This window comes from Telmatherina bonti (assembly GCF_933228915.1).
Source record: "Telmatherina bonti genome assembly, chromosome: 13".
Classification (NCBI taxonomy): Eukaryota; Metazoa; Chordata; class Actinopteri; order Atheriniformes; family Telmatherinidae; genus Telmatherina; species Telmatherina bonti.
Window position 1 is genome coordinate 6,139,468 of NC_136611.1, and position 23,315 is coordinate 6,162,782.

General features: G+C 45.7%; 1 protein-coding gene across 1 annotated transcript in view; it reads left to right on the top strand.

Annotated features, from left to right (window-relative positions):
• Positions 1-23,315, top strand: part of unc13ba (unc-13 homolog Ba (C. elegans)) — a gene marked incomplete at both ends in the record, with an annotated part of 217,013 nt that overhangs the window by 144,038 nt on the left and 49,660 nt on the right. The window contains 3 exons of the mRNA XM_079250679.1: positions 21,016-21,084; positions 21,352-21,441; positions 22,448-22,588. Coding sequence (XP_079106805.1) covers positions 21,016-21,084; positions 21,352-21,441; positions 22,448-22,588 — 300 coding nt within the window. The remainder of the gene's footprint in view (positions 1-21,015; positions 21,085-21,351; positions 21,442-22,447; positions 22,589-23,315) is intronic.

Consider the following 23,315-nt stretch of genomic DNA (forward strand, 5'->3'; position numbering starts at 1 on the left):
ACGCTGGAAATGAGTTCTGCTGCGCCGTTGTCCTGCTGAAATAACCACACACCTCCTGGGAAATGGTCTTAATGGTAGTATGTGTCTTCCAACAGGCTTAGTTGGCACGGAGAACATGTGTTTACATTCCCAAAGCAAGAATAAAAAGAAAATGTTACATAAAATACTAAAAGGAAGCATGGAAAGTGTTAACGTAGCAGAAAGGCGCAGGATTGCTGTGTTACACATTTTAAACAGTATGTGTTGTACAGTTAATGTGTTAAAATTGTGTTAAATAACAAAAACGCTTGCACTGATGATGATCACATAGAACCAGACACCTGTCTTTATTTTTTCTCAAAAGTAATTCAAACTTCCGAAAGTCATCCAGTAATATTGTACTTATATATGTATGTGTGTGTGTGTGTATATATATATATATATATATATATATATATATATATATATATATATATATATATATATATATATATATATATATGTGTGTATATATATATATATATGTATATATATATATATATATATATATATACATACATATATATATATATATACATACATATACATGTATATATATATATATATATGTATACATCTGTAGGTTGTTATTGTTTTTGTTTTTGGTTTTTTTTTAGTTTTTTTTTTTTTTCCCCTCTCTCCTTCATTTTTCATATGAGGTGTTTTTTCTTCTTTCTCTTTCTGTCCTCTTCGGTCCGGTCCAGCAGTACAAGCTCTACAATGCAAACAATAACGCAAAATAAATATAGAAATAAAATAAAAATTTAGAAAGTCAAGGGGATCATTATATCTATAAAGCTTCCCTTGGCAGAGTAAATTTGCTCAGCAGAACACAGCATCCAGCCCATCATTCTGCTTGCCTAAATGCTGGACAAGACATATTTAAAATAAAAAAAAGTAAATAAATAAAAAAAATTTTAAAAAGTCATCCAGTAATATTTTCCATACTTTGCCTTTATGTTCTGAGATTCCTCTGGATGGGATGTTTTTACTGGAACTGACTGGTGATTTATTGACATAGTTTGCCACAACTTGTCATTTTCTGTTAGACTGTGGCACATGATAGTTTTATACCCAACTGTGACACCCTCACCCTCCACCGTCCTTTCTGCTGAATAAGTTTAGCTAAATCTTCCAGGACGCTGGTATTGTATGTTATATAAAGCATCACACCTTTCTACGCTTCAGTCCGAACATCTTCATTTGTGTGTTGCTGCACCAAATTTTACCTTGTTTCCGTAACTTTTTGTTTTCTCCTTCTATCCCATTGTGACGACGGCAGAGGTTAGAGTTCTCAGATCACAGTCTGTTAGAGCAGCTTTGGGTTTTGGTGGAACGGGAGATTCTCATCATGATGTGCAGCGACTGTGTGATGCTTCATGTTAACAAGGAGAAAATCTCTGAGGATCGTTTCCACCTTGTTGGAGCCGTGCCACCAGGATGCAGTTTTAAAGGAAGAAGGGGGTCCGACTCTGCAGAAAGTGGCACATGCCAGGCCACATGTTCGTCCCTTTTTTAACGTCTGAATGGAGCTTTTTTAAACTCCGTCCTTCCTTTGTAGCTCTCCATTTCTTTCACATTACTTCTTTCTCGGCCTTCTTTCCTTTCTTTCTTTGTCCTGAACCAAACCAATTTCGATGCGCCTGTTGCTATGGCAATGAGGTGATTTCTTCTTTTTTTCCTTCCTGAACGATGAAGCCAGACTGAAGCCTTTCTACGCATTTCTATCTCAGCTCTTTGACTTTTTCTCCTCCATGCTTCTGTCTGTGAAAGATGCCATCGTATCGATTGCGTCTTCTGCCCTTTACGATTCATCTCTGAGATCAGCTTGCAGTCTTTGTGTTATTGCTTGTTGATCTGCACAGGCGCCCTGCGATGGACTGGCGAGCTGTCCAGGGTGTACCCTACCTGTCGCCCAAAGCCAGCTGGGATAGGCTCCAGCTTCCCCGCAACCCTGAATTGGAATAAGCGGTTCGGAAAATGAATGAATGAATGAATGATCTGCACAGGCACAATGTGCTCACACCTGCAAACAGCTACAACTAATAATGTGAGGAACTCCTCTGAGTTTATCAAGTAATGACAGGAATTTCTTTTATTCTTTGTTATTTTGCTTGAAGCCTTTTAGTGTTGAAGAGTAAATCCATCCATCCATTTATTTTGTATTTTTGGTTTCTGCAGATGTGAGAGTTTCTGCAGACGTGTGTGGGTTTCTGCAGACGTGTGTGGGTTTCTGCAGACGTGTGGGTTTCTGCAGGCGTGTGTGTTTCTGCAGGCGTGTGTGGGTTTCTGCAGACGTGTGTGGGTTTCTGCACACGTGTGTGGGTTTCTGCAGAGGTGCGGGTTTCTGCAGGCGTGTGCGGGTTTCTGCAGACGTGTGGGTTTCTGCAGACGTGTGCGGGTTTCTGCAGACGTGTGGGTTTCTGCAGACGTGTGCGGGTTTCTGCAGACGTGTGGGTTTCTGCAGACGTGTGGGTTTCTGCAGACGTGTGGGTTTCTGCAGACGTGTGGGTTTCTGCAGGCGTGTGCGGGTTTCTGCAGACGTGTGGGTTTCTGCAGACGTGTGTGGGTTTCTGCAGACGTGTGGGTTTCTGCAGACGTGAGAGTTTCTGCAGACGTGTGTGGGTTTCTGCACACGTGTGTGGGTTTCTGCAGACGTGTGTGGGTTTCTGCAGACGTGTGTGGGTTTCTGCACACGTGTGTGGGTTTCTGCAGACGTGTGTGGGTTTCTGCAGACGTGTGGGTTTCTGCAGAGGTGCGGGTTTCTGCAGACGTGTGTGGGTTTCTGCAGACGTGTGGGTTTCTGCAGACGTGTGGGTTTCTGCAGAGGTGTGGGTTTCTGCAGGCGTGTGGGTTTCTGCAGACGTGTGTGGGTTTCTGCAGACGTGTGCGGGTTTCTGCAGACGTGTGGGTTTCTGCAGACGTGTGGGTTTCTGCAGACGTGAGAGTTTCTGCAGACGTGTGTGGGTTTCTGCACACGTGTGTGGGTTTCTGCAGACGTGTGTGGGTTTCTGCAGACGTGTGTGGGTTTCTGCAGACGTGTGTGGGTTTCTGCAGACGTGTGGGTTTCTGCAGAGGTGTGGGTTTCTGCAGAGGTGCGGGTTTCTGCAGGCGTGTGTGGGTTTCTGCAGACGTGTGGGTTTCTGCAGAGGTGCGGGTTTCTGCAGGCGTGTGGGTTTCTGCAGACGTGTGGGTTTCTGCAGAGGTGTGGGTTTCTGCAGACGTGTGGGTTTCTGCAGAGGTGTGGGTTTCTGCAGAGGTGTGGGTTTCTGCAGAGGTGCGGGTTTCTGCAGGCGTGTGTGGGTTTCTGCAGATGTGTGGGTTTCTGCAGACGTGTGGGTTTCTGCAGACGTGTGGGTTTCTGCAGAGGTGTGGGTTTCTGCAGGCGTGTGGGTTTCTGCAGGCGTGTGTGGGTTTCTGCAGACGTGTGTGGGTTTCTGCACACGTGTGTGGGTTTCTGCAGACGTGTGGGTTTCTGCAGACGTGTGTGGGTTTCTGCAGACGTGTGTGGGTTTCTGCAGACGTGTGTGGGTTTCTGCAGACGTGTGTGGGTTTCTGCAGACGTGTGTGGGTTTCTGCAGAGGTGCAGGTTTCTGCAGGCGTGTGTGGGTTTCTGCAGACGTGTGTGGGTTTCTGCAGAGGTGCAGGTTTCTGCAGACGTGTGTGGGTTTCTGCAGAGGTGCAGGTTTCTGCAGACGTGTGTGGGTTTCTGCAGACGTGTGTGGGTTTCTGCAGACGTGTGTGGGTTTCTGCAGAGGTGCAGGTTTCTGCAGACGTGTGTGGGTTTCTGCAGAGGTGCAGGTTTCTGCAGACGTGTGTGGGTTTCTGCAGACGTGTGTGGGTTTCTGCAGACGTGTGTGGGTTTCTGCAGGCGTGTGCGGGTTTCTGCAGACGTGTGGGTTTCTGCAGACGTGTGCGGGTTTCTGCAGACGTGTGGGTTTCTTTAGACGTGTGATTTTCTACAGACGTGAGAGTTTCTGCAGATGTGTGAAGGTTTCTGCAGACGTGTGAGGGTTTCTGCAGACGTGTGAAGGTTTCTGCAGACGTGTGAGGGTTTCTGCAGACGTGTGAAGGTTTCTGCAGACGTGAGGGTTTCTGCAGACGTGTGAAGGTTTCTGCAGACGTGAGGGTTTCTGCAGACGTGTGCAGGTTTCTGCAGACGTGTGAAGGTTTCTGCAGACGTGAGGGTTTCTGCAGATGTGTGAAGGTTTCTGCAGACGTGTGAAGGTTTCTGCAGACGTGAGGGTTTCTGCAGATGTGTGAAGGTTTCTGCAGACGTGAGGGTTTCTGCAGACGTGTGAAGGTTTCTGCAGACGTGAGGGTTTCTGCAGACGTGTGCAGGTTTCTGCAGACGTGTGAAGGTTTCTGCAGACGTGAGGGTTTCTGCAGATGTGTGAAGGTTTCTGCAGACGTGTGAAGGTTTCTGCAGACGTGAGGGTTTCTGCAGACGTGTGGGTTTCTGCAGACGTGAGGGTTTCTGCAGATGTGTGAAGGTTTCTGCAGACGTGTGAAGGTTTCTGCAGACGTGAGGGTTTCTGCAGACGTGTGGGTTTCTGCAGATGTGTGGGTTTCTGCAGACGTGTGAAGGTTTCTGCAGACGTGAGGGTTTCTGCAGACGTGTGCGGGTTTCTGCAGATGTGTGAAGGTTTCTGCAGACGTGTGGGTTTCTGCAGACGTGAGGGTTTCTGCAGATGTGTGAAAGTTTCTGCAGACGTGAGGGTTTCTGCAGATGTGTGAAGGTTTCTGCAGACGTGAGGGTTTCTGCAGACGTGTGAAGGTTTCTGCAGACGTGAGGGTTTCTGCAGACGTGAGGGTTTCTGCAGACGTGTGAAGGTTTCTGCAGACGTGAGGGTTTCTGCAGACGTGTGAAGGTTTCTGCAGACGTGTGGGTTTCTGCAGACGTGTGAAGGTTTCTGCAGACGTGTGGGTTTCTGCAGATGTGTGAAGGTTTCTGCAGACGTGCGGGTTTCTGCAGATGTGTGGGTTTCTGCAGATGTGTGGGTTTGTGCAGATGTGTGGGTTTCTGCAGACGTGTGAAGGTTTCTGCAGACGTGTGGGTTTCTGCAGATGTGTGGGTTTCTGCAGACGTGTGAAGGTTTCTGCAGACGTGTGAAGGTTTCTGCAGACGTGTGCGGGTTTCTGCAGCGTGTGGGTTTCTGCAGATGTGTGGGTTTCTGCAGATGTGTGAAGGTTTCTGCAGATGTGTGGGTTTCTGCAGACGTGTGAAAGTTTCTGCAGACGTGAGGGTTTCTGCAGACGTGTGAAGGTTTCTGCAGACGTGTGCGGGTTTCTGCAGACGTGAGGGTTTCTGCAGACGTGTGGGTTTCTGCAGACGTGTGGGTTTCTGCAGACGTGTGAAAGTTTCTGCAGACGTGAGGGTTTCTGCAGACGTGTGGGTTTCTGCAGATGTGTGGGTTTCTGCAGACGTGAGGGTTTCTGCAGACGTGTGCGGGTTTCTGCAGATGTGTGAAAGTTTCTGCAGACGTGAGGGTTTCTGCAGACGTGTGAAGGTTTCTGCAGACGTGTGGGTTTCTGCAGACGTGTGGGTTTCTGCAGATGTGTGAAGGTTTCTGCAGCGTGTGGGTTTCTGCAGATGTGTGGGTTTCTGCAGACGTGTGGGTTTCTGCAGATGTGTGAAGGTTTCTGCAGACGTGTGGGTTTCTGCAGATGTGAGAGTTTCTGCAAACGTGTGCGGGTTTCTGCAGCGTGTGGGTTTCTGCAGATGTGTGGGTTTCTGCAGACGTGTGCGGGTTTCTGCAGCGTGTGGGTTTCTGCAGATGTGTGGGTTTCTGCAGACGTGAGGGTTTCTACCGACGTGTGGGTTTCTGCAGACGTGTGGGTTTCTGCAGACATGTGAAGGTTTCTGCAGCGTGTGGGTTTCTGCAGACGTGAGGGTTTCTGCAGACGTGAGGGTTTCTGCAGCGTGTGGGTTTCTGCAGACGTGTGGGTTTCTGCAGACGTGTGGGTTTCTGCAGACGTGTGGGTTTCTGCAGACGTGTGAAGGTTTCTGCAGATGTGTGAAGGTTTCTGCAGACGTGTGAAGGTTTCTGCAGACGTGTGGGTTTCTGCAGACGTGTGAAGGTTTCTGCAGACGTGTGGGTTTCTGCAGATGTGTGGGTTTCTGCAGACGTGTGAAGGTTTCTGCAGACGTGTATGGGTTTCTGCAGATGTGTGAAGGTTTCTGCAGATGTGTGGGTTTCTGCAGACGTGTGAGTTTCTGCAGATGTGCAGGTTTCTGCAGACGTGTGAAGGTTTCTGCAGACGTGTGGGTTTCTGCAGACGTGTGAAGGTTTCTGCAGACGTGTGGGTTTCTGCAGACGTGTGGGTTTCTGCAGACGTGTGGGTTTCTGCAGACGTGTGAAAGTTTCTGCAGACGTGAGGGTTTCTGCAGATGTGTGGGTTTCTGCAGACGTGAGGGTTTCTGCAGACGTGTGGGTTTCTGCAGACGTGTGCGGGTTTCTGCAGACGTGAGGGTTTCTGCAGACGTGTGGGTTTCTGCAGATGTGTGGGTTTCTGCAGACGTGTGAAAGTTTCTGCAGACGTGAGGGTTTCTGCAGCGTGTGGGTTTCTGCAGACGTGTCGGTTTCTGCAGATGTGTGGGTTTCTGCAGACGTGTGAAAGTTTCTGCAGACGTGAGGGTTTCTGCAGACGTGTGGGTTTCTGCAGATGTGTGAAGGTTTCTGCAGACGTGTGGGTTTCTGCAGATGTGAGAGTTTCTGCAAACGTGTGCGGGTTTCTGCAGCGTGTGGGTTTCTGCAGATGTGTGGGTTTCTGCAGACGTGTGCGGGTTTCTGCAGCGTGTGGGTTTCTGCAGATGTGTGGGTTTCTGCAGACGTGAGGGTTTCTACCGACGTGTGGGTTTCTGCAGACGTGTGGGTTTCTGCAGACATGTGAAGGTTTCTGCAGCGTGTGGGTTTCTACCGACGTGTGGGTTTCTGCAGACGTGTGGGTTTCTGCAGACGTGTGGGTTTCTGCAGACGTGTGAAGGTTTCTGCAGATGTGTGAAGGTTTCTGCAGACGTGTGAAGGTTTCTGCAGACGTGTGGGTTTCTGCAGACGTGTGAAGGTTTCTGCAGACGTGTGGGTTTCTGCAGATGTGTGGGTTTCTGCAGACGTGTGAAGGTTTCTGCAGACGTGTATGGGTTTCTGCAGATGTGTGAAGGTTTCTGCAGATGTGTGGGTTTCTGCAGACGTGTGAGTTTCTGCAGATGTGCAGGTTTCTGCAGACGTGTGAAGGTTTCTGCAGACGTGTGGGTTTCTGCAGACGTGTGAAGGTTTCTGCAGACGTGTGGGTTTCTGCAGACGTGTGGGTTTCTGCAGACGTGTGGGTTTCTGCAGACGTGTGGGTTTCTGCAGACGTGTGAAAGTTTCTGCAGACGTGAGGGTTTCTGCAGCGTGTGGGTTTCTGCAGATGTGTGGGTTTCTGCAGACGTGAGGGTTTCTGCAGACGTGTGGGTTTCTGCAGACGTGTGCGGGTTTCTGCAGACGTGAGGGTTTCTGCAGACGTGTGGGTTTCTGCAGATGTGTGGGTTTCTGCAGACGTGTGAAAGTTTCTGCAGACGTGAGGGTTTCTGCAGCGTGTGGGTTTCTGCAGACGTGTCGGTTTCTGCAGATGTGTGGTTTTCTGCAGACGTGTGAAAGTTTCTGCAGACGTGAGGGTTTCTGCAGATGTGTGGGTTTCTGCAGACGTGAGGGTTTCTGCAGATGTGTGAAGGTTTCTGCAGACGTGTGAGTTTCTGCAGACGTGTGAAGGTTTCTGCAGACGTGAGGGTTTCTGCAGACGTGAGGGTTTCTGCAGACGTGTGGGTTTCTGCAGACGTGTGGGTTTCTGCAGACGTGTGAGTTTCTGCAGATGTGTGAAGGTTTCTGCAGACGTGTGGGTTTCTGCAGATGTGTGAGTTTTCTGCAGACGTGTGGGTTTCTGCAGACGTGAGTTTCTGCAGACGTGCAGGTTTCTGCAGACGTGTGGGTTTCTGCAGATGTGTGAAGGTTTCTGCAGACGTGAGGGTTTCTGCAGACGTGTGGGTTTCTGCAGATGTGTGGGTTTCTGCAGACGTGTGAAGGTTTCTGCAGACGTGTGCGGGTTTCTGCAGACGTGTGAAGGTTTCTGCAGATGTGTGAAAGTTTCTGCAGACGTGAGGGTTTCTTTAGATGTGTGATTTTCTACAGACGTGAGAGTTTCTGCAAACGTGCAGGTTTCTGCAGCGTGTGGGTTTCTGCAGATGTGTGAAGGTTTCTGCAGACGTGAGGGTTTCTGCAGACGTGTGAAAGTTTCTGCAGACGTGAGGGTTTCTGCAGACGTGAGGGTTTCTGCAGACGTGTGAAGGTTTCTGCAGACGTGTGGGTTTCTGCAGACGTGAGGGTTTCTGCAGACGTGCGGGTTTCTGCAGACGTGTGGGTTTCTTTAGATGTGTGATTTTCTACAGACGTGAGAGTTTCTGCAAACGTGCAGGTTTCTGCAGCGTGTGGGTTTCTGCAGACGTGTGAAGGTTTCTGCAGACGTGAGGGTTTCTGCAGACGTGTGGGTTTCTGCAGATGTGTGGGTTTCTGCAGATGTGTGGGTTTCTACAGACGTGTGAAGGTTTCTGCAGACGTGTGGGTTTCTGCAGACGTGTGAAGGTTTCTGCAGACGTGAGGGTTTCTGCAGACGTGAGGGTTTCTGCAGACGTGTGAAGGTTTCTGCAGACGTGAGGGTTTCTGCAGACGTGTGGGTTTCTGCAGATGTGTGGGTTTCTGCAGATGTGTGGGTTTCTACAGACGTGTGAAGGTTTCTGCAGACGTGAGGGTTTCTGCAGACGTGTGGGTTTCTGCAGACGTGTGGGTTTCTGCAGATGTGTGGGTTTCTACAGACGTGTGAAGGTTTCTGCATACGTGTGAAGGTTTCTGCAGACGTGAGGGTTTCTGCAGACGTGAGGGTTTCTGCAGACGTGTGAAGGTTTCTGCAGACGTGAGGGTTTCTGCAGACGTGTGAAGGTTTCTGCAGACGTGAGGGTTTCTGCAGATGTGTGAAGGTTTCTGCAGACGTGTGGGTTTCTGCAGATGTGTGAAAGTTTCTGCAGACGTGTGGGTTTCTGCAGATGTGTGAAGGTTTCTGCAGACGTGAGGGTTTCTGCAGACGTGTGAAGGTTTCTGCAGACGTGTGGGTTTCTGCAGACGTGTGAAGGTTTCTGCAGACGTGAGGGTTTCAGCAGACGTGTGGGTTTCTGCAGACGCGTGAAGGTTTCTGCAGACGTGTGGGTTTCTGCAGACGTGTGGGTTTCTTCAGATGTGCAGGTTTCTGCAGACGTGTGAGTTTCTGCAGACGTTTGAAGGTTTCTGCAGACGTGTGGGTTTCTGCAGACGTGTGAGTTTCTGCAGACGTGTGAGTTTCTGCAGACGTGTGAGTTTCTGCAGACGTGTGGGTTTCTGCAGATGTGTGAAGGTTTCTGCAGACGTGTGAAGGTTTCTGCAGACGTGTGAAGGTTTCTGCAGACGTGTGAAGGTTTCTGCAGACGTGTGAAGGTTTCTGCAGACGTGTGGGTTTCTGCAGACGTGTGGGTTTCTGCAGACGTGTGGGTTTCTTCAGACGTGTGAAGGTTTCTGCAGACGTGAGGGTTTCTGCAGACGTGTGAAGGTTTCTGCAGACGTGTGAAGGTTTCTGCAGATGTGTGGGTTTCTGCAGACGTGTGAAGGTTTCTGCAGACGTGTGGGTTTCTTCAGATGTGTGAAGGTTTCTGCAGACGTGAGGGTTTCTGCAGACGTTTGAAGGTTTCTGCAGACGTGTGGGTTTCTGCAGACGTGTATGGGTTTCTGCAGACGTGTGCGACTTTGCACTCACAGAATTCTCGCTGATAAACTGTTTTAAAGTTTACTAAGAACAGTGATGGATGGATTCATGACTCGTCCTTTGTTTCTATCAGTAACTTTTACTCAAAGTAAATTTAAAATTTAGTTCTGTTTTACTCGGGTAGATTTTGTATGGGTACCTTTACTTTTACTTAAGTAGAATTGAGGCAAAGTTAAAATACTTTTACTAAATTCCAATTCCTCAGTACTTTTTATTGCCCAGGTTTGATCAGTGAGGCCGACCGATACCGGGGGTCTGAAACTTGCTTCTATAATCACTTCAGGAGTTTTATTTTCATCCGAAAATTAGATTTACTGCAAAATGTTTAGAGGACGATCCAGAAATGAGCAAAAACAAAACGGCTTATTTAATGGGAATAAAACCTGGCAGCTTCCACACAGTCCTGTAGAAAAGGTGAAATTCAGCTCCAAGCAGAGATTACGGTTCTCCTCTCCGCCTTTCTGGCGGTTTTTATTCAGCTTCGCTACTTTATTTAATTGGCAGGTGAAGCTTATTGCGTTAATTATTCCCAGCTGAGGCAGAATTCTATCACCCTGTAATGAAATGGAACATTTTCCAAGTGTTTTATAGTCACATAAATTGTGTCAGAGCAGCGGAGGATAAAAGGGTTTGTGAACTCCTGTTAGGAAAAGGAGGCGAGTCGCCCCTCAGCATGCAGGTGGGGGGGGGATGTACCAAGGAGTTCATTATAATTTTGATAGTGAAATATTAAAAACGTGCTGATGTACGTGTTGTGGGACAGTTTACCTGGGGGAAGGTTAATGTGACAGAGTGAAATTTTTTAAAGGTTAAAGCATAAGCTCCTGTCCTTGTCTTAGGGTGTGTGTGTGTGTGTGTGTGTGTGTGTGTGTGTGTGTGTGTGTGTGTGCGTGTGTGTATGTTTGTGTTTCAGAGGATGTTTTTCTCACCCTTCATTGTTCAAGGTGCTGCTGGAAGATTGACAGATTTCAGGACAACTTTAGGTGAAATATTAGCATTTAGCCAAGTTTCCACCTAATGTTTTTTAGATCAGTTGTTTGTAAACATTTTGATCTATCATCCTCCAGATAGCATACGCTGGTGTTCATGACCCCTCCCCAAGGCGGAGACAAAGAGATTAATTGTCTGAATACTGTGAAAAAACTGTGGAAAGTCATGGTGTCACACCCTAATCAACTAATTAACTCAAAATACCTGCAAAGGTCTCCTAGACCTTTAAATGGTCTCTCAGTCTGGGTCAGACGGCGACACAATCATGGTTCCCCATGATTGTGTCGCCTGCTGACCTGACAGATGTCCAGAAGACGATCATTGACCCTCCACAAGGAGGGAAAGCCATAAAGGTTGTTTCTAAAGAAGCTGATTGTTCACAGAGAGCTGGATCCAAGCATGTTAATGGAAAGTTGAGTGGAAGGAAAAGATCCACCAGCAGAAGGCAGAACCGCAGCCTGGAGAGGATTGACAAGCAACATCCATTCAGGAATCTGGGAGCTTCACAGGGAGTGGACTGAAGCTGGACACAGCCCATCAAGAGCCGCTACGCCCAGACGAGTCCTAGACATGGACTACAGATGTCCTATTCCTCATGTCAAGCCACTCCTGAACCAGAGACAATGACAGAAGCGCCTCACCTGGGCTAAGGAGGAAAAGGACCGGACTGGTTCTCAGATGGAAGCAGATTCTGCATTTCATGTGGAAACCAAGGTCGCAGAGTCTGGAGGAAGAGTGGAGAGGCCCAGAATCCATGTTGCTGGAAGTCCAGAGTGAAGTTTCCACAGTCAGTGATGGTTTGGGAGCCATGTTACCTGCTGGTGTTGCTCCACTGTGTTTTCTGAAGGTCTCTGTCACAATGATGAGCCGTTCATATAAGTAAAACCTTCATTGACTATGGAGCAGCCAACAATACAACACGGAGTTGCTCAAAACATCGTCTGCCTCCTTAGCCTCGTACATCCCCTCCCCAGCTCTCGCGCGACCTCCAGATCATGGAGCTCCTCCAAAGCTGGTCTATAAACAAAGATGACCACTCGGACATTTCCTTGACACCTCCCTTGTTTCAGAACTTGCTTGCCACTAATTTAAGACACTGATAAACTTGAGCGTTGCTCTTTCATGTCAACTTTTACAAACATTTAAACATTCTCATACTAACTAATTAGTAACTGTCCCTTTAATCTATAACAACGTAACTTCAGAGGGAGCAACACAATTTACAGATTTAGCTTCTCTGTGGGCCTGCAAACTCTCCCTGACCTAGTTATTATCAGACCCTCCGGTGTCTGTCTAGGCTGATGTGTTGAGCCCAGACTTTGTTCACAGTCATCGACTGGGTTAGGGTCAGACTCTGATCTTCTGTTGTCATGTTGAGCCAAGTCTTCAGGAAGTACTTGCAGATGTCGACGGTTTCTCCTCTTTTCACCCCAGGCCGGAGAGTGAACCACAAACGAATGCTGGCAGGCACTCCCCTGCTGAACAAGCGATGAATTAGTCCATTTCTTTTCTGAGTCCAGTTTAACGAGGACCCTCCTGCCCGGTTGTAGGACGGGTAAGTCGCGAGCCCCATGTCTCCGGTTGAAATAAAAGGCCTGCCGCTCCTTCTCCTCAGCGTCTCTCCTTTTGATGAGTGACAGGTCAGGCCATTTGGGGCTTAGGTTAGAGTTCAAGGTTGGCAGTGTAGTGCGGATTTTCCTGCCCATCAAAAGTTCTGCTGGACTCACGCCGGTTGAGGTGGTGGGTGTGGCCCGGAAACTCATGAGAGCCAACAAAGGATCGTCTTGATGTAGGATTCTTTTTGCTGTCTGAACAGCTCTTTCAGCATGTCCATTCCCAGATGGATGGTGTGGGCTTGATGTAACGTGGTTAAAGTCATACTCTTGACTAAATCTCTTGAAGGTTTCACTTGCAAATTGTGGTCCATTATCTGAGAAGACAGCATCAGGGATTCCGTATCTGGCGAAGGTGGCCTTCAGTTTTGCAACTACTTGTTCTGCCGTTGTGGTCGGTAATTCCAGTATCTCCAGGTAGCGGGAGTAATAATCTGAGACCACCAGGTAGGTTTTCCCTTTGTGTTCACACAGGTCTGTTCCAACCCTCTGCCAGGGCCTGTCAGGAAGAGGTGTCGGATTGAGAGGTTCCTTTCTCTGTGCTTTCTTGTTTTCACAGCAGAACTCACACCGCTCCAGACTTTGCTCCAGATCTGCTGATAGACCTGGCCACCACACGGATGTTTGTGCTCTCTCCCTGCATTTGGAGAGGCCTTGGTGCCCCTCATGGATTCTGCTTAAAATCTCCGTTCTCATTGATAGGGGTATTACAATACGGTTTCCCCGCGTAAACTGCCCATCGCATTCTGAGAGATCCCTTCTGTAATGGTAGTAAGCTCCCAGTGAGGGGCTGATTGTTATTATGTGGTCTGGCCATCCCTCTCTTATCATTTTTACTACTGTTTGCAGCTCACAGTCTTCCAGAGTGGCCCTCTTAATCTCGTCCAGCTTCCGCCTGGATGCTGGGATGTTGCTTATGATGGAGTTCACATCGCAGCAAACGTCTGCTTCAGTGTTGCTGTTCGCGACTGGCAGCGGGACTCCGTGATAGTGTGTCAGCCACCACTATTCTGCTACTGCATTGAATCTCATGAACCTGAGAAGCAATCTTTGACACCTGATTGGTACTGTGTCCAGGTCTTTGGAGTTGATTAGGGGGACCAAAGGTTTGTGGTCTGTAATTAACTTGAAACTGTCCATGCCACTCAGATACTTGCCAAAATGCTCACATGCCCAGACTCCTGCCAGGCACTCCTTTTCAATCTGTGCGTAGCGAGTTTCTGCACTTGTTAGTTTCCAGGAGCAGTAGGCAACAGGTTTCCAGACCTCATGCTGCTCCTCCAAGCCCATAACTGCTGTCATCTGCAGAAACTGCTGTTGGCCTGTTTGGGTCATAATACGCCAGCACAGGCGTGTTCATCAAAGCTTGTTTCAGGCTGTGGAATGCTCTCGCTTGTGGTACGTCCCAGAGCCAAGCCACGCTGGCTTTGAGCAGTTCGTGGAGCGGCGCTCCAATGGTGGCCAGGTGGGGTACATATTTCCCCACATAGTTTATCATCCCCAGTGCTCGTTTGAGCTCTTTCAGGTTTGTTGGGGCAGGCAAGTCTGCTATTGCTCTGACTCTACCTGGATCTGGTTGCACTCCGTTCTTGCTTATCACATATCCCAGGCAGTGCAGTTGTTCCTGTCTGAAGCGGCATTTGTCTTTGTTTAGTTTGAGCCCCGCTCTTTGGATTCTTTCCAGTACCTTTTCCAGGCGTGCATCATGTTCTGACATGTCAGACCCATATACGATCACATCGTCCATTTACACCTCCACCCCATCAAGGTCTGAGAGTATTTCGTGCATCTTTCTTTGGAAGATTTCAGGGACTATGCTGATGCCGAAGGGTAGACGTTTAAAGCAATATCTGCCGAATGGTGTTATAAATGTCGTCAGCAGACTACTTTCGTCGTGGAGGGGAATCTGACAAAATCCACTTGATGCGTCAAGGGAGGAGAAGATTTTGGCTCCTGCTAGCTTTGCTAGGACCTCCTCAATGGTAGGGAGCATGTATCTTTCTGTTTTTACCTGCTCATCCACCCTTTTCATGTCCACGCAGATACACACTTTTCCTTTTGGGTTCACCACTGGCACCATGGGGCTGCACCAGTCTGTTGGCTGTGTAACCTTTTTAATAACTCCCAGGTTCTCCATTCTGCACAGTTCCTCTTTAACTTTGGGTATTATAGGTAGTGGCACTCTCCAAGCAGTTGTCACGGCTTAGGGCACTGCACCCTCTTTGAGGCGGATTTTGACTGGTTCAGTCTTCAATGTGCCATGTTCCCCAAATGCTTTGCTTATGGCTTCCACCCTTTTTACCAAGCCTAGGGCTACAGCTGCTTCTCTGCCTAGCAGATTGTTCACAGTTGGGCCTTTTACAACATAAACCTGTGTCTCATGGTGTTTCTCCTTATGAGTGAATGCTGCTTTGAAGAACCCCAGACACTTTAATTGTCCCCCAGGGTTGACAAGAGGGACATCTGGTTTATTTAGGGTCTGTTCTCTCTTCAGTGCTTTAAAGGTGTTATAATTAATCACTGTGGCATCGGCCCCTGTATCTATCTTAAAGTGAGCTGGTGTTTTGCAAAGCTCTAAAGTCACTGTCCAATTTTCTGAAGTGTTGACTGCCTCTACTGCACCAAGATAAAACGAGCCTTCATCTCCGGTTTCATCTCTTACCTCCATAACAGCTTTTGAATGGCACATGTGTTCCCAATGCCCCTTTTTGCTTTGATAGTTCCTTGTCTCGTATTCCCACGACCAATCTATCCCTGATGTTCTCACTCCTCTGCTCATTGAATCCGCAGCTTTCAGACAGTTCATATAATGCACGTATGAAGATCTCAGCTTTCTCGTCTGGCCTCTGAGTCTGCTGATGGAACTGGGCTCTCTCGTGTATGACGTTTCTTTGTGGAACGAAGTAGTCGTCAAACTTTCTCAAAACCACATCAAAGTCACTTTCATCCTCTCTGGCAGTAAACGTGAACGACTTTATCACATTTTCTGCCTCGTATCCCATTGAGTATATCAACGTGCTTACTTGGACATTTCCATCTTCCTTGTTCAGCTTTGTAGCTACGCGGTAGCGGAGAAACCTCTGCCTCCATGTCGGCCATTCTCCTGGCTTGTCGAAGCTAAAGCTTTCTGGTGGCTTGAAATTTGGCATTGTTTTATTACAACGCAGATCCTTCCTCTGGCGGGACCACTTCTGACTCCATGTCACAATGATGAGCCGTTCATATAAGTAAAGCCTTTATTGACTATGGAGCAGCCAACAATACAACACGGAGTCGCTCGAACATCGTCTGCCTCCTTAGCCACGTACGTCTCCTCCCCAGCTCTCGCGCGACCTCCAGATCAACGAGCTCCTCCAAAGCTGGTCTATAAACAAAGATGACCACTCTGACATTTCCTTGACAGTCTCAGTCCACACAGCATCTAGCAGGACCTTTTAGAGCACTTCATGCTTCCTTCTGCTGACAAGCTTTATGGAGATGCAGATTTCATTTCCCAGCAGGACTTGGCACCTGCCTACACTGCCCAAGGTACCAAAAGCTGCTTCAATGACCACGGTGTTACTGTGCTGGATCGGCCAACAGACCCACCTGATCTGAACCCCGTAGAGAATCTGTGGGGTGTTGTCAAGAGGAAGATGAGAGACACCAGACCCAACTATGTAGATGACCTGAAGGCTGCTATCAAAGCAACCTGGGCTTCCATTACACCTGAGCAGCGCCACACGCTGATGGCTTCCATTGCCGCACCGCATTCATGCAGTAATTCATGCAAAAGGAGCCCAACCAGGTACTGAGTGCATGGAAATGAACATACTGTTCAGAAGCCTGACGTTTCTGTTTAAAATATCCTTTTTTCATCGATCTACTGTAATATTCTAATTTTCCGAGACACTGCATTTTGGGTTTTCATGATCTATAAGCCACAATTATCAACATTATAAGAAAGGTTTGAACTGATTCACTCTGTGTGTAATGAATCTATATGATATCTGGGTTTCACATTCTGAAACGAGTGATGAAAAATATTGAACTTTTTCACAATATTCAAATATTCTGAGGTGTATGTGTAAACCCAGGAGCCATAAAGTAAAAATCCTGTTCCAACCAGCTGAACAGCAGAAATAAACATGTTTACAGCGGAAATAAACATGTTCACAGCAGGAATAAACATGTTTACAGCAGAATAAACATGTTTACAGCAGGAATAAACATGTTTACAGCAGGAATAAACATGTTTACAGCAGAAATAAACATGTTTACAGCGGAAATAAACATGTTCACAGCAGAAATAAACATGGTTACAGCGGAAATAAACATGTTCACAGCAGGAATAAACATGTTTACAGCAGAAATAAACATGTTTACAGCAGAAATAAACATGTTTACAGCAGAAATAAACACGGTTACAGCGGAAATAAACATGTTCACAGCAGGAATAAACATGTTTACAGCGGAAATAAACATGTTCACAGCAGGAATAAACATGTTTACAGCAGAAATAAACATGGTTACAGCAGGAATAAACATATTTACAGCAGGAATAAACCTGTTTACAGCAGGAATAAACACATTTACAGCAGAAATAAACATGTTTACAACAGGAATAAACATACAAAAAAAACATTTTAGGTTTTATATGTCAGATTTAGGTCATACATCAAGGTTGCATTTTTTTCTTTTGTTTCCCTCCTGACAGCATTTCATTCAAATCTGCATTTTCACTCTCATGTAAACCGAGATTGTTTTTGTAAACGGTGCTTCATAGATGGGATTTCTTTGGGAACACATACGAGAAAAACTCCTGTGTTTGTGTGGACATAAACTTAGTGATGAGTGGCTTACCATTAGTGGTAAGTGGTCATATCCTCCTTACAGCCTCATTCTGTTTGTGAAAATAACATTTTGATTCACATGTATTTGATCCAACAGTGTGACTTTTTTATTTCTCTCAGCAGTTTGTTTATATTAGCTGGAAAACAACTGGATGCCATGCAGAGAAAAACAGAAACATTATTAGGACTGAGTTGCTTGTTTTCAGAGTGTGAAAGTTTAGGATATCAGCATCCTCATCCAGGGAAATGGAAGTAGAACTTTCCGCTGCAGCAGCACGACTTAGTAGATTTCTCCTTCCCTCTTCTGGTCTCCTTGGTTTTTTCAGCCGCCGTGACTCACAAAGCTTCGCTGACTTTCTGTGTCTCTGCTTCCACAAAGATGATCAGTGTCTGCATTGTTCCTGCTGCCATGGGATCCACAGATACTCACAAACTAAACCTGAGTAGAAAAGCTGTCAGAGCTTGCTTGGAATTTGGCTTTTTTAGTGGATTTAAGAGCCAGTTCTCGCTGGACGTTGCCCATAATTTATCCATTAAAAACAAAGAGAGTTTGCTAACAATGCACGTGTGGTTTGCTGGGCGTGCACAGAAGACTGGCTGCTTGTCCAGGAGATAAAGACGAGGTACGTTAGGCATCCTGAGACACTCCTAACTATTTCACAATCCAAATGAAAGCAGTTTTCCCCTCAGTTTCCTTCCCATCAGTTCTCTGTTTGCCAGTCGTGTCGTGACTCCCTCCACCGCAGAGGATTCTCCCTCCCGACTGAACGTTGTTTTATTGTCATGCCATGCAAACATGCTGGTGTACCCAGCGCCTGCGGAGGCACGGCGATGAAAGCTAGCAGCGGGGATACCGCGTGCTTTTCTGCAGCTCAGGAGGAGGGGCTTGTTGGCCGTTGATAACAGATCCCTGGTCCTGCCTGCGTCCGTGTGTTTATGGAAGACACCGAGTCCAAACTGCTCCCGATGAGCCGGCTGCTGGCAGCGCCTGCTTCCTGGAACATTTCAATAACTAGAGATCTGAAAGTCTGTTCAGAATGAGGACAGAAAACACGACTGTGTAGGATGCAGCAGAAGATAAACAGATCCTCTGACCCTTTGACTTTTTATCTGCTGTCTTCTAATAAAGTCCATTAAACACAGAGAAGCATCAGGGAGAAAACGCTGAAGTCATGATTGACAGTTTTATCCAGTTTTGTGGACAATTTAGTCCAACGGAAAGGCGTAGATTTGCATAAACGCTGCGTCTAACAGATGTTTGAGTTAATTCCTTTCCTCCTGTAACATTTTTAACCCTCTTTCTTCACAACTCCACAGTTTCAGGTTTGTTTTTCACAAGTTGACACTGAGGAAAAGTCTTCATTAAATACACCACAGAGATACAGTCAAGCTTTTCCTTATTAAAGCAGGAATGTACATTTTTATTCAGATGTAGCAGCCGAGTTGACTCCACTCCACCCGCCTCTGCTGCAGTCGCTCTCTTTTCATTAACACATGCTACAGGCTACAGATAGTAGCCTGACAGCTGCTGTGTTTAAATAAATATCTGTAATAATAGAGTTCAGTTGAGCTGAGTATCATAAACTATAATTACCAGCTGCATAACACTACCAAAGTCTGGTATTTATAAGCTCAGAGCTTCGCTGTTGCTTCATTCCTCTCTGAGTTTTTAGTTTTTAAAGCTCAACATCAGGGGCCACGTCTGATTCGGACTGTTTTTCAGAGATAACAAGTTATTTTTCTTATTTTTCTTTGCTTCTGGAAGGTAAAGACAAAATGGAAAATGGAGTTTTTACTGAGGAGATTAAATAAAGCTGTCGAATTAGAATTCAGGTTTTCTAGTCAGGATTTACATCTTTATTTTATTTGCTTTTATTCAGTAAATTATTACCTTTAAAACTAGAATTTTCTGTCCATAAATCAGCAACAGGAGCAAAAAGTTTTGATTTGCAGGATTTGAAGCTGGAGTCGGGTGGAGATAGGAGGCGATTTAAACATGTTCCCAGCAAACTGGGAAACTAGACGGGAAACTCTTACCCGTCTTTCCTGTGTTTTTATTTTCCCATAAACCTCCCGTATTCCATACGATACGGGGAGGAAATAAACAGAAAAATCTGACTCCCACCCTCTTGGCTCGCAGCAGGTGTCAGAATTAACAGGTATGGTTCCCAGTGATGGTAAAAACCAGTAACGAGTCGTCTGATGGGACATTTCCAGTTAACATCGATGGAGCTCTGTGTTATATATTTGATATATTCAGTTTTTGAGACATTTTGCATCATTTTATGGTAAAAATCCCATTAAACACAATCTGATGCTTGTCTTCTGCCCCTGATATATACCAGTAAGCAGCTTGACCTGGGTTATGGTGGTATACTGGTTCTGCTGGGGGTCACAGAAAATGTTTGCTGGGTCCAGACCGCAGTGTTAAAGTCAGAGTTTATTATATTGCATTTACTGTAAGGTCACATTCTGCCGGCCTGATGGTGGTCTGGGTTATACTGGTTCTGCTGGGGTCACATAAAATGCTGGAACTACTCTTAACTGGGAGGTGGACCAGTTCCTGCTAATTTTATATGGAAGGATGGGTTTATTATGATACTGGGACAGTAATGTCACTGGAGTCTGTCAGACTGGTTGTGTTGCATCTTATGGGTTAAATATTATGGGAAGTTTAACTTCAACAATCAGTTTCATTAGACCTCTGGATGCATCGATACTGATATCAGTAACAGTATCGGCTCAATACCAAGCTTGTGTACTGTTACTTGGTATTAATAAAAATGTACCGATTCCAATAGCACTCTATTTAAGCCAACGCAGATGTGTTTGATGACATGCTTCTGACGTGCTTTAAAAGAAATAAATGCCTTGAATGTTAAAATGTGACATTTTTTGTTACACTAAAAGCAAAATATTTGTTTCAAAACCACACATTTATAGTTGTATATAGGTAAAATGTGCCAAATCAGAATAAAACTTGTTGAAATTGTTCGATCTGTAGGATAAACTAATATAGTATAACATGTCATATGTACAGGTACACATAATTACTAACTTTACCTCAGTAATAAACAGGACAAGATGAAACGACAATTTTTATGGAATATTTATATTATATAATTATTACAATTAGGGATGCACCGATACTGATACCAGTATCGGTATCGGCTCAATACCAAGCGTGTGTACTCGTACTTGGTATTAAAAGTGTACCGATACCCGATACCACACTATTTAAGCCAGCGCAGGTGTGTTTAATGACATGCTTCGGACATGTTGTAAAAGAAATAAATGTCTTTAATGTTAAAATGTGACATTTTTTGTTGAGATCTTTGTTTCAAAACCACACATTTATAGTTGTATTTAGGTAAAATGTGTCAACTCAGAATAAAACTTGTTGAAATTGTTCGATCTGTAATGTTATTACATTTGTATTTGTGAGGTAACTTCAGAAAGGATGGGTCATTTATTACAACCTAATGAAATATTACACAGTTATAACAGCAATTATAACCATAGTCACAATATTGTTTACATAAACACATCTGGTATCGACAGATATCGGTGTCGGATCGGTGCATCCCTAATTAGACCCATCTCAACTGTCGTGGTTACATGTTTCATTCATGTTCAGGATATTTGTCTCTTCCATCTACCTCGTCTTCTTCGTCTGTTTCTGCAGCTTCTGTCTGATTAATGGATAATAATAAAAATGTCTTTGTTTTCTCCAACAGAGAGATCGCTTCGTGAAGCTTCTGGATCAGCTGCACAACTCCCTGCGCATCGACCTCTCCATGTACAGAGTGAGTCCGCTCACAGCTTTTCCTCTTCATCCACAACGAAACGGCGTTCCAGGTTCAACATGTCAGCATTCCTGCTGCAACACTTCAGACCTCGTCAGCAGACTGCTGTCTGCTAGTTACCCATCCATCTGAGTCAGCTGTGTTGCAGCAGGGAAGCTGTGAAACTCCTGCAGGACCGCTGCTCTACAGAGAAACGTCCACTGGTCCATCCAGACCAGATAACATCTGCTGCTGTTGGATAACTGGAATCTTTGTGTTTGTATCCAGAATAACTTCCCAGCCAGCAGCAAGGCTCGTCTCAGCGACCTCAAGTCGACCGTGGACCTCCTGACCAGCATCACCTTCTTCAGGATGAAGGTAGGAAGAGACCAAACCCGACACCGGACGTCACATCCGTCCGCACCGTCTGGTTTACGTCCAGAAGGAATTCTAATGTTGCATCATGTCAGATAAATAATAGTGACCGAACAGAATCCTGTCACCACCGCGGATGTAAGTCTGCATTGTGTAAATGACCAGAGGAACCAGCGCTCCAAATCATCGGGATGTTTATTCTGCACAACATGCCACAAAGTGCAGCTGCATGACCAACAGCTGAGCCGACCCAGAACTCCTTCCTCCGCGGCAGCCGGAAGCAGACTGACATTCACGTAAATTAACCACGGAACTTACAAATTAATTTTATTTGCTAATGACACAAAAAAAAAAAGGTACCTACTAAAACAAAATGTAGAATAAAACTTGAATAAACGAATAAAAAGAATAAAAGAAGTGAAGGATTTTTGGTGGACTGAATGACATTTTTCTACATGTTACATTTACATAAACCATCATGCGGCTCTTTTATCAGATAAAATGAGGTTTCAGGACATAAAATGACCAAAGTTGGTAGAATTTTTATGAAGGTTGGATCACAGAGTTGGACTAAATCAGGGTTACATGTTCCCTCTGAGGTGTCTGGATCGACTGCAGGAGGTACGGGAGGAAAAGAGGGATAATTATATCTTTTATATATTTCCTGATTAATGCATCTGACTTTCAGTGAATCAGTTCAGCTAGTTGGTTCAGGGGCTCAGGACTACTACACACATGTGGAAATGTACACATATGTAACTTTAAAATAACTTTTAGCTCCTGAACAAGGAGTCTAATCCTGAATCTGTGGTCAGAGCGTAGCTGTGGATTAAGGAGGGAAGTTAGACGGGATCTTCACTCCTTCTGTCCCATAAAGAGAGTTGGGAATCTAATGTTCTCAGATCTCACCTGGTCTGTTTTTATTTAGACTGATTACTTACAAAATAAACATCCTTATCATGCCTGTATTGATCATCCTGTGTTGGGTTTCCTTTGGTCATGTGTGCAGGTGCTGGAGCTGCCGAGCCCGCCCAGAGCGGCCAACGTGGTGCGGGACTGCGTGAAGGCCTGCCTCAACTCGACCTACGAGTACATCTTCAACAACTGTCTGGAGCTCTTCAACCGGCAGTTCCAAAACGCCGTCCCACCCGTGAGTTTGTAGGAGAAACTTTTTTACGTCTAACTGTTGAGCTGCTGTTGTACAGGAGAAGTCCCTGCACAGCAGTTATCTGTAACCTTTATAACGTGCACGGCTCCAAACACGCCGACAGTTTCACTGCAAAAACTGAAATCTAAGATGAAAAGTCTTAAATTGAGCACACACATGCTTTATTTTTTAAAAGTGAAGATAATTCTTAGTTTTTATGCCAGAGAATTATTTTTACTTGTTTTGGGAAGTCTTGACAAACCTGTTGGCAGATAATTTATCTTATTTTAAGCCTCATTTTTACCTCATTTTTGTGTTTTCATTTCTTGTTTTTTAAGGCAGAGTTTTTGCAGTGTTCCTGGAATTCCCTCCAGCAGGAACTTCGGTCACTTAAAGGAAAAAATTTCACTGAAAAATGTGAATTACTTTCTGAAAAACTCAGGATTTACCTCGTCTTGGCAGGAGCAGCTGGTTCTGGGCTTTTGGCGCTGCAAACATAATCCAACATTAATCTCTGTATTTTTTTTTTCTTTCTCTCTCTCTTTTTATCTTCACGAGGTGTTTTCTGTTTTCTCTTCTTTTCGATTCTCTTTCTGTCCCTCTTCTGTCCTCTCCGGTCCGGTCCAGCAGTATAAACTTTGTAATACAAACAATTAATGAAATAAAAAAAATAATAAAAATAAAAATAAAAAAATATAATAAAAAAATAAAATTAAAATCCAGAATATCA